This window comes from Notechis scutatus, chromosome 5 (assembly GCF_049901735.1).
Source record: "Notechis scutatus isolate UNSWTSFEM ecotype Mainland chromosome 5, rNotScu1.2, whole genome shotgun sequence".
In the NCBI taxonomy this organism is placed as follows: Eukaryota; Metazoa; Chordata; class Lepidosauria; order Squamata; family Elapidae; genus Notechis; species Notechis scutatus.
Genome location: NC_142013.1, coordinates 2,430,606 through 2,448,562, shown reverse-complemented (window position 1 = coordinate 2,448,562; position 17,957 = coordinate 2,430,606). Strand labels below are relative to the sequence as shown.

The following is a 17,957-nucleotide window of genomic DNA, read 5'->3' as shown; positions in this document are numbered from 1 at the left end:
TTTATTGAATTTATATTGCTGCCCATGGCAACTCGAGGTGGCTTACAGAATGTACAACCATATTTTTTTTAAAAAAACAATAAAGACTAACAAAAAGAATCAAATAAATTAATAAATAGAACAAAATCTGGAAAATAAATAAATAAATATATGCCCTCTATACATATTGCATATATAGGATAGATAGACAGATAGATAGATAGACAGATACAGACAGACAGACAGACAGATATAGATAAATCGATATAGATAAATCTATGGAGAAAGACAGAGATGGATAGAGACGGATAGATATAGAGAGAGCCCAGCATTTATGTTGCTAAGTGAGATATTTGTTAACCTTTATGACTTTCCTTGCCACATTTATTAAGTGAATAACTGCAGTTGTTAAATTAGTCACCCGGTCGTTAAGTGACGCTGGCTTCCTCCATTGAGTTTGCTTGTCAGAAGGTCACAAAAGAGGATCACGTGACCCCGGGGACACTGCAACTGTCATAAGTGTGAAAAATGGATACACACACACATATATACATACACACACTATATAGATATAGATAGATAAATAGATATGATATGATATATAGAGAACTAGCTATGGATGGATGGATGGATGGATGGATGGATGGATGGATAGATAGATAGATAGATAGATAGATAGATAGATAGATATAGATATATGATTAGCTAGCTATGGATAGATAGAGATAGAAGATAGTTAGAAGATAGATAGTAGATAAAAGATAGATAGATAGATAGATAGATAGATAGATAGATAGATAGATAGATAGATAGATAGAAGAAGAAGATATAGAGATAGAAAAAGATAGGAGATAGAGATAGGAATAGATAGAAAAGGTGATGGGATAGTAGATTAGTACATAGATAGATAGTAGATAGATAGATAGACAGACAGACAGATAGATAGAGATAGGAGATAGAAGATGATAGATAGAGAGGAGAATATAAAAGATAGAAGATAGATAGATAGGGATAGATAGATAGATAGATAGATAGATAGATAGAATAGAATAGAATAGAATAGAATAGAATAGAATACAGAAGCCTGATGATGGCAGATGAGATTCTGCCGAAACGTTGCTACAACTTTAAAAGCACAACTATAATAACGTGGGAAAATACCCGAACAAAGCTGAATACCATACATAGATAGAATATTATATACATACACATACACACATATATAGAGAGAGAGAATAGAACAGTTGTTGGGGCTCCATCACTGGAGGTTTTTAAAAAGACATTGGACAGCCACTTGTCTGAAATGGGGCTCGGGGCTCCTGCTTGAGCAGGGGGTTGGACTAGAAGACCTCCAGGGTCCCTTCCAGCTCCATTCTGATGGATTGATGTTGTTGAAGATTACCTTAAAGCTAAATACACTGGAAAGCTTTCCAGGAAAACATTTCCATGACTGCAGCAGCCCCTGATATATTTGAACTGTGGCTAAAGTACCTTCCTATAATGATGTTTTCCTGGCAGTTTATCTTTAGCCCCCAAAGCCTGATTAGCTTTTTCTGAGTCTGTGGGCAGGAAGCGAAACGGGCGAAGGGCAAACAGAGAGAGCAGCGCCTGCCGAAGAGCATTTTGCAGCCACGCTGTCATCCTCTAAAGAGGTCATAAAAAGAGATTTATTTATTTTTTGTTTGCAAAGAGCCAGTCATGTCTTGGCTTAAAAGTCAACATTAAAACCCATAAAAGCTGCAATTACACCAGCACAAGGCTGCATCGTCCTTCCTAACCCCGAACACGCATGCAAACAGTCTGTTTAACTTTGAGGGGGGTTGCTTTCAGCCCTGAGCACCCCCCCAACCCTGAGAAATGGATGGAAAAATATGGGTGTTTGTTACGCTACTCCCTCGCCAGATCTGGGAGAGGCCGCACATATTGTGTGCAAGGTCACAGGTGGTTGATTTTTTTTTTTTGTTTTTTTTTCAATACATTTTTTATTTTTATATTTTAAAAGCATCTCATTAGGTGAGCTATGTGGTACCAGGTTTTCACAATTCAATACAAACGTGACCATGATTACATACTCAGCTTTCATATCCAAATTCATATCATGTTATTGCTTCTTCCATTTTTCTTTTAAGTATTCTCATACATCGTTTAACAATATTATCCACATTCTTATTCGATTTCTATATTCAATGCTCTTATTTTATCCAATTTCATTTCTTTTTTTAAACAAGTTTTTATTTCAATCTATACATACGCATCAATACATAAACAGTGTGGCACCAATATATCATACATTTTAATACAACTAAAATTAATAAAACCAACCATATCTCTTAATACACATATTCATATTAAAGTATAATCCTTCACTGCTTAGTTTTTCAACATTTCAATACTCTCTTCTAGTGCCAGTCACTGTATCATTCAAACATACATAATTTCCAATAATAATTTCATTATTCAATTTCCTCTCCTATTTTTCAATTTTCATTTCATATTACCGTATATCTCATTTCATTTTTCTTTAAATATTCTCATGTCTTATTTAACAATATTATCCATATTCTTATTCAGTTTCTCAGCTGTTTTCTCACACTTTTTTATAGACTTGTGAACTAATCCACACCTTGTTAAAGAGTTTAACACACTCTGCAAATCAGGAGACACCGAAAAATAGTGGTAGGGAGGGCGTAGAAGGGGGAAATATAAGCATTTCCTCTCCCCCATGAGTTGTGTAGTTCAGTGGTCACCAACCACTATGTGCCTGGCCTGGCCACCGGGTTGCTTATTTCTGCTTCTTTCTTCTGCTTTTGGTTGCACGCAAGGAAAGCAGCAAAAGTCTTTCTCTCTCCCCCAAACTCTGCCAGAAATGAGTCTTTGGGACCCTGCAAGGCCTCCTGCTCCAAGAGGCTGCACTCATTTCTGGCGGAGTTTGGGGGAGAGAAAGGAAGACTTCTGCAGCTTCTGCTGTTTTCCTTGCATGAAGCCAAAAGTCTCTCTCTCCCCGAGAACGGAGCTGGAGATGGTATCCTGCGATCCCAAATAAAGAACGATCGATCGGTAGGAAAAACGGGGTGGGAGATTTCCCTGAAGACTTTTGGGGGGATTTTCCCAGGGTCTCTGGTCCGTGGGATTTAAAATTATGACTTTGGTGGTCCCTGAGGTCCAACAGGTGGGCGACCCCTGGTTTAGTTCATCACACAACCTGAGCATTGGCCATAAAAGAAGTGCTTTAAGACGTTCTCTTGTATTCATTCATTCGAAGCATTATCTGGAAGGTTTCTTTCTTAAAATACAGGTAGTTACAATTCATTTATGGCACTAAAAAAAGCGACATGACAGTTTTTCACACTTACAACCGTCACAGCATTCCCAGGGCAGCGTCTGACAACTTGACAACTGACTCATACTTATGACAGTTGCAGAGTTCCAGGGTCATATCATTACCTTTTACAACCTTCTGTCAATGGGGGAAGCCAGATTCACTTAATAATCGTGTGACTCACTTAACGACTGCAGTGATTCACTTAACAACGGTGGCAAGATAGGTCGTAAAATAGGGCCAAACCCCACTTAACCAATGTCTCGCTTAGCAATAGAAATTTTGGGCTCAATTGTGGGTGTTTTAAGTCTAGGCCTAATATCTGTAACGTGTTAAGCGAATCTGACTTCCCCATTGGTCGCAAAAGATGGTCACATGACCCTGGGACATTGCAACTGTCATAAATAGGAGTCAGTTGCCAAGCATCTCAGTTTTGATTCACGTGACTCAGGATGCTGGATCACATGAAGTGTTAAAACTGCTTTATGAGCCTCGGTGGTGCAGTGGTCAAAGGGCGGTACTGCAGGCTACATCTGCTGCCTGCCGGCTGCCTGCAATTTGGCAGTTCGAATCCCATCAGGATCAAGGTTGACTCGTCCTTCCAAGGTTGGTAAAATGAGGACCCAGATTGTTGGGGGCAAGAGGCTGATTCCGTCGACCGCTTAGAGAGGGCTGGAAAGCGCTGGGAAACAGTATATAAGTCTAAGGGCCATTGCTACTCCTTCCTTCCTTCCTTTTCCTCATTCTCCTTCCTTCCCTCCCTCCTTTCCCCATTCTCCTTCCTTCCTTCCTTCCTCCCTCCCTCATTCTCCTTCACCTTCCTTCCTTCCTTCCTTTCCTCATTCTCCTTCCTTCCTTCCCTCCCTCCTTTCCCCATTCTCCTTCCTTCCTTCCTTCCTTCCTTCCTTCCTTCCCTTCCTTCCTTCCCTCCCTTTCCCCATTCTCCTTCCTTCCTTCCTTCCTTCCTTTTCCTCATTCTCCTTCCTTCCTTCCCTCCCTTCTTTCCCCATTCTCCTTCCTTCCTTCCTTCCTTCCTTCCTCCCTCCCTCCTTTCCCCATTCTTCCTTCCTTCCTTCCTTCCTTCCTTCCCTCCCTCCCTCCCTCCCTCCTTTCCCCATTCTCCTTCCTTCTTCCTTCCTTCTTTCCTTTCCTTTCCTTTCCTTTCCTTTCCTTTCCTTTCCTTTCCTTTCCTCCCTCCCCTCCCTTCCTTCCATGTTGGCACAGTGGTTAAGAATGTAGTATAGCAGGCTAACTATGCCCACACTGCCAGCAGTTCGATCCTGACTGGCTCCAGGTTGACTCAACCTTCCGTCCTTCCAATGAGGACCCAAATTGTTGGGAGCAAGAAGCTGACTCTGTAAACCACTTAGGGAGGGCTGAAAAGCACTGGGAAGCAGTATATAAGTCCAAGTGCTATTGCTTTTCCTTCCTTCCTTCCTTCCTTCCTTCCTTCCTTCCTTCCTTCCTTCCTTCCTTCCTTCCTTCCTTCCTCATCCCAATTCTTCCTTCCTTCCTTCCTTCCTTCCTTCCTTCCTTCCTTCCTTCCTTCCTTCCTTCCTTCCTTCCTTCCTTCCTTCTTCATCCCAATTCTCCTTCCTTCCTTCCTTCCATGTTGGCACAGTGGTTGAGGACGTAGTATAGCAGGCTAATTCTGCCCACTATCAACAGTTCGATCCTGACTGGCTCCAGGTGGACTCAGCCTTCCATCCTTCCGAGGTGGGTAAAACAAGGACCCAGATTGTTGGGAGAACAAGAGGTTGACTCTGTAAACCGCTTAGAGAGGGCGGTAAAGCACTATAAAGTGGTATATAAGTCTAAGTGCTATTGTTATTGCGATTATAAGGCCTTAGTAAGGCCACACGCTGAATCCTGCATCCAGATTTGGTCACCACGATGTAAAAAAAGAAGTTGAGACTCTAGAAAAAGGGCAGAGAAGAGCAACCAGGATGATGAGGGGACTGGAGGCTAAAACATACAATGAATGGTTGCAGGAACTGGGCCTGGCTAGTCTAGGGGAGACATCATGATACCATCTTCCAATATTTGAGGGGCTGCCACAGAGAAGAGGAAGGGGTCAAGCTATTCTCCAAAGCGAAAGAAAGAAAGAAAGAAAGAAAGAAAGAAAGAAAGAAAGAAAGAAAGAAAGAAAGAAAGAAAGAAAGAAAGAAAGAAGAAAGAAAAAAGGAGAGAGAGAAAGAAAGAAAGAAAGAAAGAAAGAAAGAAAGAAAGAAAGAGAAAGAAAGAAAGAAAGAAAGAAAGAAAGAAAGAAAGAAAGAAAGAAAGAAAGAAAGAAAGAAAGAAAGAAAGAAAGAAATATATTTGAGTTAATCATGGATAGACAGAAGACGTGTTGTTTAAGGAAAAGAAGGATAGTGGGGACATGATAGCAGTCTTCCAATATCTCAGGGTTTGCCCCAAAGAAGAGATGTAAAAAAGAGGTTGAGACTCTTGAAAAAGTGCAGAGAGGAACAACCAGGATGATGAGGGGACTGGAGGCTCAAACATACGATGGACGGTTGCAGGAAATGGGCCTGGCTAGTCTAGGGAAGAGAAGGACCAGGGGAGACAGGAGAGCATCTTCCAGGGAGGGGCTGGATATTTGAGGGAGGGGCTGCCACAGAGGAGGAGGGGGTCAAGCTATTTTCCAAAGCACCTGAAGGCCGGACAAGAAGCAACAGGACGGAAACTCATCAAGGAGAGAAGCTAGAAATAAAAATTTCCTGACAGTGAGAACAATTAATCAGCGGAACGACTCACCTGTAGAAGTTGCGGGGGCGGGGGCTCCATTGCCGGAGGCTTGGAAGAAAAGATTGCACAACCCTAGGGAATGGTATATAGAGTGTCCTGCTTGAGCAGGGGGTGGGTGGGCTAGAAGACCTCCATGGTCCCTTTCTCCAACCCTGTTATTCTCTGTCTGGGGGGATCGCCTAGTGGTCTCCCATCCAATGCAAAAGTGGCCACTGGACTTTGCAGAACTCTGGGAAATATTCCAAGGAAGTTTGGGTTTTCCGGGTTGCGGGGGCGGGGGGGCAACCTTTTCCCAATCTTTTGCAAAAGTCTTTTTTTTTTTTTGCAACCTAGGAGTTTTGCCCACTGCCCCCCCAAAAAAGGTGGCGAACCGCCCCTCCCAAGGGACCCCCCCCTTCCAAAAGAGAAGGAACTGGGAGAGGGGGTGTCCATTGCCCCAGGCAAACAAGCCCCCCCTCAAAACGGGGCTCCCACTGCACCTCCACACTCCCCAGGGAAGGAGCGAGGAGCGCGCGGCAGCCAAAGAACTTGCCCGGGGATCGCGAGACTACAACTCCCGTCATGCCCCGGGGCGGCCGGCGGCGGTAGCCATAGCAACGGGAGAAGCCCAGAGCCAAGAACCCCAAAAAAACAACAGACAGGCCGCGATGGGCCAGGATTACTACGCGGTGCTGGAGCTGAACCGCAGCGCCAAGGATGCGGACATCAAGAAGGCGTGAGAAGAAAGCGGGGTTGGAGGCGTGGGACTACAGTGCCCATCCTCCTTGGCCGTGCAACATGGCCTTTGGGGGGGACCCTTGGTCGTGCAAGATGGGCTTTCTGGACTTTGCCCCTTTTGCAAAACCCCGCCTTAAAGAGGATTGCTGCGCTTGGGGGCTGCGTTCACCCGGGGAGCCCGGGGAACCCTCAGATCTTGCAGGGGACTCCCAAGTTTAGTAGCTTTTAAGGGTTATGGACTTCAATTCCCAGAATCCCCTGTCTTTAAAACATGGCTGGCTGGGGGATTCTGGGAGTTGAAGTCCACCAGTTGTTAAAGGTTGCCAAGATGCTCTGCTCCTAGAGCAATGCTTCTCTATCCTGGCAAGTTTTCAGACTGGTGGACTTCAATTCCCAGAATTCCCTGTCTTTAAAAACATGGCTGGCTGGGGGAGATTCTGGGAGTTGAACTCCACCAGTGTTAAAGGTTGCAGAGTTTGGAGATGCCCTGCTCCTAGGGCAGTGCTTCTCCATCCTGGCAAGTTTTCAGAGTTGTGGACTTCAACTCCCAGAATTCCCTGTCTTTAAAAACATGGCTGGCTGGGGGTTTCTGGGTGTTGAAGTCCACACTGCTTCAAGTTGCCAAGATGGAGAAGCACTGCTCGGGGGGGGGGGGGGTAACACAAGGCTTGGCACCATGAATCACCCCCAAACTTGCAAAGATGCAAAAAAAAAAAAAAAAAAGCATGAACGAATGAAGGCGATGCCCCAACATAGTTTAACAAACCTGGCCAAGCCGGTTGTGTGAATGCAATGTTGGGGATTTGGGATTCCTGGAACGAAATGTGCAGCTTCTCTCGATGTGATTTGCAGATATCGGAAGCTGGCTCTGAAATATCATCCCTTAAAGAACAAAGACCCCTGGGCTCCTGGGAAATTCAAGCAGCTGGCCGAAGCCTACGATGTCCTGAGTGACCGTAAGTAAAGGAAAGGAGACCACACAGAGATGCAGCACGGAAGATCCGCTTCTCTGCAAAATCCAGGCGTCTTCCTCTAAATATGAGTGGTTTTTTTTTCCTCCTTCCATTATTCATCTGTGGACTAAGCTCTTTCTCTTATTGACTGTTCATTAGGCATCTTCTCTTCCTGTTCCTCAAGGTTTTTCTGATGTGCCATTAAATCAAGGATGCTGCTGAACAGGATTTATATCGGTATCTATGGAGATTCTCTGTCGTTCAGGCCAAAGGGACTTTTTCAAGAGGCACCTGGACTTTCTGGTTTTTCTTTGAAGATGTTTCACTTCCCCTCCAAGAAGCTTCTTCAGCTCTGACTGGATGGTGGGGAAGGATTGATACTCCTTGAAGACAGCTGGTCATTTGCATCCTTTGAGAGGGTCCTTGAGGCCGCTTGGAGGTTTACCTGTGTCCTCAGGGTCACCTGAGTGGTGCAAATAGGTGAGGGGCCTTCCTGGAACTGCTGAAACACCCTGCAGAAAGCAGAGCTCCACAACACACTCCTTTCAGGTGACCCTGAGGACGCAGGTGAATCTCCAAGTGGCCTCAAGGACCCTCTAAAAGGATGCAAATGACCAGCTGCCTGCAAGGAGTATCAATCCTTCCATTTCCCCACCATCCAGTCAGAGCTGAAGAAGCTTCTGGGAGGGAAGTAAAACCATCTTCAAAGAATGATAATAATAAGAAAGTCCAGTTGCCTCTTGGGGGAAAAAGCATCTTTGGGCCAATTTAGATCAGTGTTTCTCAATTTTGGCCTCTTTAAGATGGGTGGCTGGTTGGGGAACTCTGGGAGTTGAAGTCCACCCATTTCGATGGACAAAGGCTCTTTTCTGGTGTAGAAGAGGAAAAGCAACACAACACACAACAGAGACAAAACAATTTGTGTACAAGTAAAAAAAAAAAGACCTTGGCAACCTTCCTCCTTTCTTTTCTGCAAGGTCTACTACAGGAATTCCTCGACATACGACCAAAACAGACCCCCAAATTTCTGTTGCTGAGCCGGGCAGTTCTTAACCGAACGTTGCCCCCAATTTTACCACCAGTTGTTAAGTGAACTGCTGCAGTTCTTAAGTTAGTCAAGCGGTCGTTAAGCAAATCTGGCTGTCCTGCCCCGGTTGGAGTCTGACTCTGAGGGAGAGGAGGAACAGCCGACAGGGACTGGAAGTGTAGCTCTGGAGGTTGTGGAGGAAACTGGGGAAGGGCAGAGGTCAGCTGGGCAGTCAGAGGAAGACCCAGGCCCATCCTCTCTCCGTTCTAGGGCACACAGGGAGGAGAGGATAAGGGAAAAACATGAATGGCGTGGTCTACGGGGGAGGAAAGGGCCTTGATCCCCTTCATGGGCTGCAGCTGTGAGATCTGGTTAAAAGGACGGACATGCATATGGGCCAGTACTGGAAACAAAGCGTGGAAATATCTCTAGTTTATGGTTCCTCTCTGAGTTTGTCGTCCTTCCCGGTGTGTGTTCCGATACCTGTGGATGTGTTCAAGCCCTTGCCTAGTTCCCTTAACTGCTTCAGTGTGGTTTGTGTTGTTTTTGCTATTTATAATTTATAGGCATTTTTAGTTTAAATGGCATTTCCTCCTTTTTGTAACTGTTTATGGGGGAGTTTTTTTTTTTCTCCAGTCAAGGACATTTGGAGCTGTGAAGCCAAGTTGAAGGAATAAAAGGGGCTTCACCTGTTTATATGACGGTGTTTATTTTGTATCCCACCCTGGGTCATCACACTGGCTTCCTCATCGACTTTGCTTGTCAGACAGTCGCGAAAGGGGATCATGTGACCCCAGGGACATTGCAACTGTCATAGATAAGCGTCAGTTTCTAAGCATCCAAATTTGGTTCATGTGACCCTGGGAAAGCTGCAATAGTCATAAGTATGGAAAATGGTCCTGAGTCACTTTTTCCAGGGCCATTCTCACCTCAGTGACTAAATGAACTCTTGTTAAGTCGAGGACTACCTATACACTATGCCCACCTATTATTTTTCCTTCCTCCTTTATCATCATCATCATCTTCTTTTAATGACCCCATAATCCTTTGCGGGGTGGAGTCTGAATGGAGCTAGCAGAGTGCTTTTAATGGCTGGAGGCCTTTCCTGTCACCAGTGCGGAGTTTTGTTCGGCAGTGGGCCCAGAGAGAGAAACATCTGCCTCTACCTAGGATCGAATTCACAGCCTCCTGATTGTGAGGCAAGAGCTCCCACCACTAGGCCACCGCCCGCCCCTCCATTTCTGTCCTCCTTCATGCCTGGCTAAAATGTTTGTCAGCGTATATTCATGAACTGGAATAGAGCTTGGTAACAGCCAATGGTAATGGCCAATGAATAACCCTAGCAACTAAGTCAGCCAATGAGGACTGCTTTGGAAACTGAAACTAGAAGTAGCCTAGGCTAGAAACTGAAACTGAAAGTAGCCCAGGCATGGCTCTATATCCATGATGGCAAACCTATGGCACGCGTGCCAGAGGTGGCACGCAGAACCATTTGTGCTGGCCCGCGAGCCACAGGCAAACTTACCTCACTGCGCATGCGCGCACCTCACAGCTAATTTTTGGCTGGTTTGAGGCCTTTTTTGGCCTCCCAGAGGCTTGAAAAAAGCCTCTGTAGGTTTTGCAGGATGAATAATAGGCCCGTTTGGTCCCTTCCTGTAATACCGGAAGTGATGAAATGGGCCTATTATTTGACCTGCAAAGCCTACAGAGGCTTTTTTTTTTTAAGCCTCTGGGAGGCCAGAAAAGGTCTCAAATCGGCCCAAAATCAGCTGTGAGGCGTAGTGCACGTAAGGGGATGGCAGGGGAGGATTGCGCACACAAGCGCAGAGGGCGGCGGGGGGGGAATTGCCTTCTGGGTGCTGGCATGTAAGTGCGCGCGCAGCACGCACACAATTTTAGGCCCGGGATCCCGAAAATGTTAGCCACCACTGCTCTGTATTAAGCTCTACAACTCTGCAGCTATATTAAACTCTGCAGCTCTAAAGTTGAAGCTCTGAGTCTGTCTATCGAAGATGAAACTAGCTTGCATGCTTGCTTGCCTGCTGAACTACAATGAAACTAATGTCTGTTTCTGAGCTCCTGAGTTGAGTTTCTGCTCTGCACTTGCAACATGTTTCTGTCTTGAGTTCGCTTCCTGTTGGAGAAATCTACAACTGGTATTGTAAAGTTTACTTCATATGTTTATAAAGAAGTTAAATGAAGCCTCAGTCATCCGTCTTTATTTTCCTGGCGCTGAATGAACGCTGCAAAATTCCGAACAATGTTTTCCCCTCTTGGTGCCTTTAGCGGTGAAGAAAGCCGTGTACGATAAGTTTGCGGAGGAGGGTCTGAAGGGAGGAATCCCCCTGGAGTTTGGCATCGACACCCCCTGGACGGAAGGCTATGTCTTTCATGGAAACCCCGAGAAAGTCTTCCGGGAGTTCTTCGGAGGAGACAACCCCTTCGCGGGTAGGTACCATGTCAGGATTCCGGCAGTTACCCCCCCGTTTAATTATGAGTCTTGAGCCAAACTTCCAAAACTTCCAAAGGATTTATTGGGAGTTAACATGTCCAGCACCGCCTGAGTGCAGCCGACTCCGAGACACATCATTCATTGTCACCCTTGACCCTGGTTTTCCCCCTATCCCCTGGTGTATCGTAATACATATTCTCCAATGGGACACCTCCATAGCCCAGAGTCATCAATCATGCTCTCCAGTTAGAATTTTGCACGGCAGAAACTTCACTCACCTAGTGACTAGCTTTGAAAACATTTATGGAATGCACTTTTGGTTTGCAAACTGCCGCGCTGCTCCGTTCTCCCTTTCTGTTGGCAACTCTAAAAAAAGACCATAGAAATATTTTAGGAGTTGACATACCGACAACCTACCTGCTCACCTGTTGGCAAGGGTGGACTGCCAACAGGCGAACCAGTCATTAAAACTGATAAAATTAGCTACCGGTTCGTGAACCGGTAGCTAATTTTATCATTTTTAATGACCGGTTCGGTGAACTGGCAAATCCTACCCTCCATAGCCCGTGGAGGGTGAAAATGACATGGGAGTGTGGCTCCGGTGGCTGTGGAAGAAATGGGGGGAGGGCACAGGCCGGCTGGGCCTTCAGCGGAAGACCCAGGGCCACCCCCTCTGCAACCTAGGCTACGCAGGGAGGAACAAAAAGGGAACAACATAGCTTACGGGAGAGGAAAAGGCCCTGATCCCTTTCATTAGTTGCAGCTGGGAGAACAGGATATAAGAGGGGCGTTTGCACACGGCTCCTTGCTGGAAGCAAAGCGTGCATTATCTTGATCGAGGCTTATCTGGGTTTTGGCGTCCTCCCAACTGTGGGTGTTGCGTTATCTTGTGAAAGTCTGCAATTTATCATCCTGGCCTGCTGTGTTAATGACTTCAGTGTGGTTGGTGTTGTTGTTTTTTAAATTTCTAATTATCTTTACTTTGGGTTCGGACTGCATTTCTTCCCTTCGTAGACTGTTTTTGGAAGAGTTTGATCTCCAGCCGAGGATGATTGGACATTGGGGGGCCAAGTTGGAGGCATTAAAGGGAATTTATTCTACTTTGGTGACTTTGTTATTTTTGTGTCATGCACAATATCTATGGGAAGTCCGGAAGACAAGCAGGAAGGCAGCTCGGTGACTTTTAAGATGCACGGACTTCAACTCCCAGGATTCCTCAGCCATCCATGATGGGGCATTCTGGGAGTTGAAGTCCACCCATCTGAAAATGGTCAGGTTCAGGGGGGAAAAACACTAGCGCAACCCATGCCGACTCAATCTCTTTTCAAATATGCTTTAGAATTCTACACCGCCGAAGGGGCTGAGGTCAACATGGCTTTCGGGGGTCTCCGTGGCCGTGGGGTGAAGAAGCAGGACCCCCCGATAGAGAGGGATCTGTACCTGTCCCTTGAAGACCTGTTTTTCGGGTGCACCAAGAAAATCAAGATCTCACGGAGGGTAAGGAATGGGTGTTCTGACCCGAACCTTGTTCCAAGCAAACAAACACCAAACAGAGATAAAAGCAAAACCTTCTAAGGCTTCTCTGCGAATTCCGTTCCTTCCCAGTTCAAAGGCTCTTTCGAACGAATTGTCTCTGATAAGGACGGGCCTTGCCAAGGTTGGGCACGGCTGCCAAGAACACTCGATAAAGTTGCCAAGAAATATTCCAAACACAAAAGAGTCTCCAAACACAAACGAATGCGACAGGGGAGCCGGATTCACTTAACGACCGCGGTGCTAAGCTAAGAACAACCGCAGGGATTCGTTTCGCAAAAAATGGCGAGAAAAGTCGCCCAAAAAAATGGGGCAGAACTTGCTTCGCCACAGAAAGGTTTGGCTGAGTCGTGGTCGTTAAGTCGAGGACTCCCAGTGTCGTCACCCCTGCCTTGTGTGGCCTTGTCGCTAAGTGAAGGGTTACCTGGGTGTAAAACGGTATACCCCTGCCCCGTCTTTTTCCAAACCCTCAGGTGATGAATGAAGACGGCCACGCGTCCACCATTAAAGACAAGATCCTAACGATCGACGTTCAACCTGGTTGGAAGCCCGGAACTAAGATAACTTTCAAGGAGGAAGGAGACCAGGTGAGGTTAAGCCAGGACCGGTGGGGTGGGGTTTCCTTTGGAACCTCCTCTGGTTAATTCTGCCCCAGAATCCATTGTATCAGAGGCCAGCTTCACCACAACACAATAACAGTACCCTGGGAAGGTACCCTGGAGGTCTTCTAATCTAACCCCCTGCTCAGGCAGGAAACTGTTAAGGTATTGAGATTTAAGAGTTGATCAGCTGCTGTAAGGCTGATGCAATAAGGAAGAATCAGCATGGGTGTAGCCATTTTAAGACAAAAGAATGGGCCCACAGAAGTTTTACCACTTTAAGAGGTGTTTATATAAGGCAGCCATTAGAGGGCGTATTCTTTCTCCTTGTGTCCTGTCTCCATTGTAGAGTTCTCTGTGCAGAGTTAAGAAGATTGATTGCTTGCCAGGTATTGGTCTACCACATACATGTCTGTATATAAATGTCTTGTAGATAAACCACTGTTAAAATGTCAAAAATCTCTCTATGCTGTGTTTTGCTCCTGGGTTGTCTCACAATAGTAGCTGAAAATGCTCTGACTGGAAACACTCTACTGTTCAGCACAAATGGTTGTCCGGTCTCTTCTTAAAAACCTCCAAGAATGGAACATCCACAACTTTCTTGTGGCAAGCTGGTGCTTTGGAAAATAGTTTGACACCCCCCCCCCTTGTCTGTGGCAGCCCCTCAAATATTGGAAGACCCCTATCCTGTCTCCCCTGGTCCTTCTCTTCCCTAGACTAGCCAGGCCCAGTTCCTGTAACCGTCCATCGTATGTTTTGGTCTCCAGTCCCCTCATCATCCTGGTTGCTCTTCTCTGCACTCTTTCTAGAGTCTCAACATCTTTTTTTATTGTGTCGTGACCAAAACTGGATGCAGGACTCTAGGTGTGGCCTTGCTAAGGCTTTACAGAGTGGTATTAGTGCCTCCCTTGATCTCGATTGTGTCCCTCTGTGAATGCAATTTAAGATTAGCTTTTTTAGCTGCCACCGGGCACCACTGGCTCCTATTTAGACGCCTTCTGGTTTCTCCTTTTAGGGACCCAACATTATCCCTGCAGATATTATCTTCATTGTGAAGGAGAAACTCCACCCCAGGTTTAAAAGGGAAGAGGACAACCTGATCTACGTGGCCAGCATCCCTCTGGGAAAGGTAACGCCAAGACTAGGCCTTGGGGAGACGAAAGGTTGCTGTCGTTGACACCCACACAAACACGTACAATGAGATACAGGGGGAGTGTTCTGCTTCTCGTGTATAACCGCCGCTGGTTTACTTATGGTTTCCTCCATGATGTGCCATCACACGGTCTAAAATAGACCTTCTCCATGAGGATTGGTCCCCAATGTGGCCCTTCCACTGTGTGTCACAATCCAGAGCAGGTTCACAATCAGGAATTCTTCCAAGAATGCGAGTGACCCAGAGTAGAAGAACAGAGTTGGAAGGGACCTTGGAGGTCTTCTAGTCCAGCCCCCCTGCTTAGGCAGGAAGTCCTACACTCTCCCACGGGTGTCTTCATCACTGCTGAAATGGAGTTCCTCCTCTTCTTCTCCTTCCTTCAGTCTACAAACCCCACCCCTTTGTAGCACTGATGAGATTACCTAGTTGGGTAATGAAAGGTCTGTCAGAAGAGCACCAGGGATTCCTCCTCCTCCTTCTCCTCCTCCTTCTCTTCGTTCTTCTCCTTTCCTTCCTCTTCCTTCTCCTCCTTTCTTCTCCTCTTTCTTCTCCTTCTCCTTTTCTTCCTCTTCCTCCTTCTCCTTCTTCTCTTCCTTCTTCTCCTTTCCTTCCTCTTCCTTCTCCTCCTTTCTTCTCCTCCTCTTTCTTCTCCTTCTCCTTTTCTTCCTCTTCCTCCTTCTCCTTCTTCTCTTCTTCTTCTCCTTTCTTCTCCTCCTCCTCCTCCTTCTCCTCCTTTCTTCTCCTTCTGCTTCTTTTCCTCCTCCTCCTCCTCCTCCTCCTCCTCCTCTCTCTCCTCCTCCTTCTCCTCCTTTCTTCTCCTGCTTCTCTTCCTCCTCCCTCCTTCCCTCTCTCTCCTCCTCCTCCTCTTCTCCTCCTCCTCTCTTCCTCCTCCTCCTCCTCCTTTCTTTCCTCCTCCTTCTCCCTTCTCCTTCTCTCTTCCTCCTCCTCCTCCTTCTCCTCCTCCTCTCCTCCTCCTTCTCCTCCTTTCTCTTCTGCTTCTCTTCCTCCCTCCTCCTCCTCTTCTCCTCTCTCTCCTCCTCCTTCTTTCTTCTCTTCTTCTCTTCCTCCTTCCTCCTTTCTTCTCCTTCTCCTTCTCTTCCTCCTCCTTCTTTCTTCTCCTTCTCCTTCTCTTCCTCCTTCTCCTCCTTTCTTTCCTTCTCCTCTCTCTCTCCTCCCTTCTTCTCCTTCTCCTTCTCTTCCTCCTCCTCCTCTCTCTGTATCCAACCTCTGTATCCTCTATCAGTCCCCAACATGGCCCTTCAGGTCTTCCGATGGTGCCCCGATCACCACTGTTTTTCTCCTCCTCCTCCTCTCCCTCCTCTATCTTCTCCTCTTCCTCTTTCACCTCCTCCTCTTCCTCCTCTCTGCCATCCCCGTCCCCTTCTAGTGCTATAGCATGTCCTTCTCGGAGAGCAAATCTCACCAGCCGGCCCCTCTCCTTTGCTCCCCCAGGCCCTGATCGGCTGCACGGTGGATGTGAGGACGCTGGACGAGAGGCTGTTGAACATCCCCATCAATGATATTGTCCAGTAAGTGCTGTCTCGGAGGAAGGGGAGGGGCTGGGGAGCTGACAGGTAACACCCTCCCTGGCTGCATTCAGACCAGAGGTGGGATTCAGCTGGTTCTGACCGGTTCTCACGAACCGGTAGCGGAAATTGTAAGTAGTTCGGAGAACCGGAAAATTCCCCCTCTGGCTGGCCCCGCCAACCTCATCTCTTCTCTGCCTCCCGTCGAGTCCCAGCTGATCAGCTGGATCTTCTTTGGTTGCCCTGCACAGAAGAACAGAGTTGTCTGCCACATCTATTCATCTCCGCCCTCTGCCTTGTATCCCCAGAGCTAGTGTGGGAAGAGTGGTGGCTCTTCTGTCCCAAGGACCGGCCCATAGATTTCCACTGCTCTCCTCTCCTCTGCCTTCTGTGCATCCATGCGTCAGGCACTGGGCCCGGCTGTTCCTCCTCTTCCGCATCAGCCACCTCCAGGTCTGGGGGCTGTTGACTCCCCATCTGAGGGCTGATGGATGGCCCAGGCTTCCCCCCTCTCTCTCCTTCCCTCCCCCTCCCTCTCTCTCTCTCTCTCGTTTCATTCCCCCTCAAAGCTCCCGTCCCAAGAACCGGCCCATAGATTTCCACTGCTCTCCTCTCCCATGTCTTCTGTGCATCAGGCACTGGACTCAGCTGTTCCTCCTCTTCCTCATCAGCCACCTCCGGGTCTGGGGGCTGTTGACTCTCCATCCGAGGGCTGACGGACGGCCCAGGCTCTGCCTCTCTCTCTCTCCTTCCCTCCCCTCCCTCCCTCCCCTCTCTCCCTCTCCCTCTCTCTCTCCCTCTCTCTCTCCCTCTCTCTGTCTCTCTCTCTCTGCCAGTTCCATTCCCCCTCGAAGCTCCCGTCCCAAGGACCGGCCCATAGATTTCCACTGCTCTCCTCTCCTCTGCCTTCTGTGCATCAGGCACTGGACCCGGCTGTTCCTCCTCTTCCTCAACAGCCACCTCCAGACCTGGGGCTGTTGACTCTCCATCCGAGGGCTGACGGACGGCCCAGGCTCCGCCTCTGTCTCTCTGCCAGCTCCCTGCCCTCTTCCCCCCTCGGAGCTCCCGGGTGCTCTGACGCTGACTCCAACTCCCACGATGCCTCCTCTTCCTCCTCCTCTGATTCAGCTGCTGGGGGGGCTGCCAGCTGCCAAGCTACAACACTCTCCTTCTTCCTTTGACAGCCCAAAGTACCTCAAAGTGGTTCCCCACGAGGGGATGCCCCTTCCCCAAGACCCCACCAGCAAGGGAGACCTCTACATGTACTTCGACATTGTCTTCCCAGCCAGGCTGACCCCAACCAAGAAGTCGCTGGTGCGGGAGGCCCTCCTGATGTGAAGACCATCGCCGGGGACACCCCCAGACGCTCTCCCCCCACCTCATTTTTGGAAATAAATTAAAATGTTTCCTTTCTTTTTTTTTAAAATAAATTTTATGAAAGTTTTACCGTTTAAAAAAAGAACACGAAACATATTTGTCATTTTTGCAAAGAAGAAGAAGGGTCAAAATATTCTCCAAAGCGCCTGAAGGCAGGACAGGAAGCGAAGGATGGAAACTAACCATGGAGAGAAGCAACCTGGAATTAATAGCAATAAAAATAGCCCTTAGACTTATATACCGCTTCATAGTGCTTTCCAGCCCCCTCTTAAGAGTCAGCCTCTGCCCCCCCAACAATCTGGGTCCTCATTTTACCCACCTTGGAAGGAGGGAAGGCTGAGTCAACCTGGAGCCAGGATAGAACTGCTGACAGTGGGCAGAGTTAGCCTGCTATACTACATTCTCAACCACTGTGCCAACATGGAAGGGAGGGAGGGAGGGGAATGGGGGAAGAGAAAGAAAGGAAGGAGAATGGGGAAGAAGGAAGGAAGGAAAGAAGAAGAATGAGGAAGAGGATGAAAGGAAGGGGAATGGGGAAGAAGGAAGGAAGGAAGGAAGAAGAATGGGAAAAGGA

At 47.4% G+C, this 17,957-nt stretch overlaps 1 protein-coding gene across 2 annotated transcripts; it reads left to right on the top strand.

The window, feature by feature from the left end:
* The first annotated feature begins 6,635 nt into the window (after positions 1-6,635).
* On the top strand, positions 6,636-17,425 carry DNAJB13 (DnaJ heat shock protein family (Hsp40) member B13). Of its 2 annotated transcripts, XM_087965975.1 has the most exons (8): positions 6,636-6,761; positions 7,616-7,719; positions 11,030-11,191; positions 12,535-12,692; positions 13,202-13,315; positions 14,343-14,456; positions 15,933-16,009; positions 17,191-17,425. In XM_087965975.1, the coding sequence occupies exons 1-8, from the start codon at positions 6,694-6,696 to the stop codon at positions 17,342-17,344; spliced, it is 951 nt and encodes a 316-aa protein (XP_087822101.1). In that variant the 5' UTR covers positions 6,636-6,693; the 3' UTR covers positions 17,345-17,425. The 2 variants fall into 2 exon arrangements, with proteins under 2 accessions (XP_087822101.1, XP_087822103.1); XM_087965977.1 differs by lacking the exon at positions 14,343-14,456.
* The last annotated feature ends 532 nt before the right edge of the window (positions 17,426-17,957 follow it).

Bases quoted from the DNA above. Each gene is read 5' to 3' on its own strand.
- DNAJB13 (XM_087965975.1), top strand. From the start codon at position 6,694: ATGGGCCAGGATTACTACGCGGTGCTGGAGCTGAACCGCAGCGCCAAG. The intron at 14,457-15,932 runs GTAACGCCAAGA...TTGCTCCCCCAG, and splicing joins CCAGCATCCCTCTGGGAAAG to GCCCTGATCGGCTGCACGGT. The intron at 16,010-17,190 runs GTAAGTGCTGTC...TTCCTTTGACAG, and splicing joins CCCATCAATGATATTGTCCA to CCCAAAGTACCTCAAAGTGG.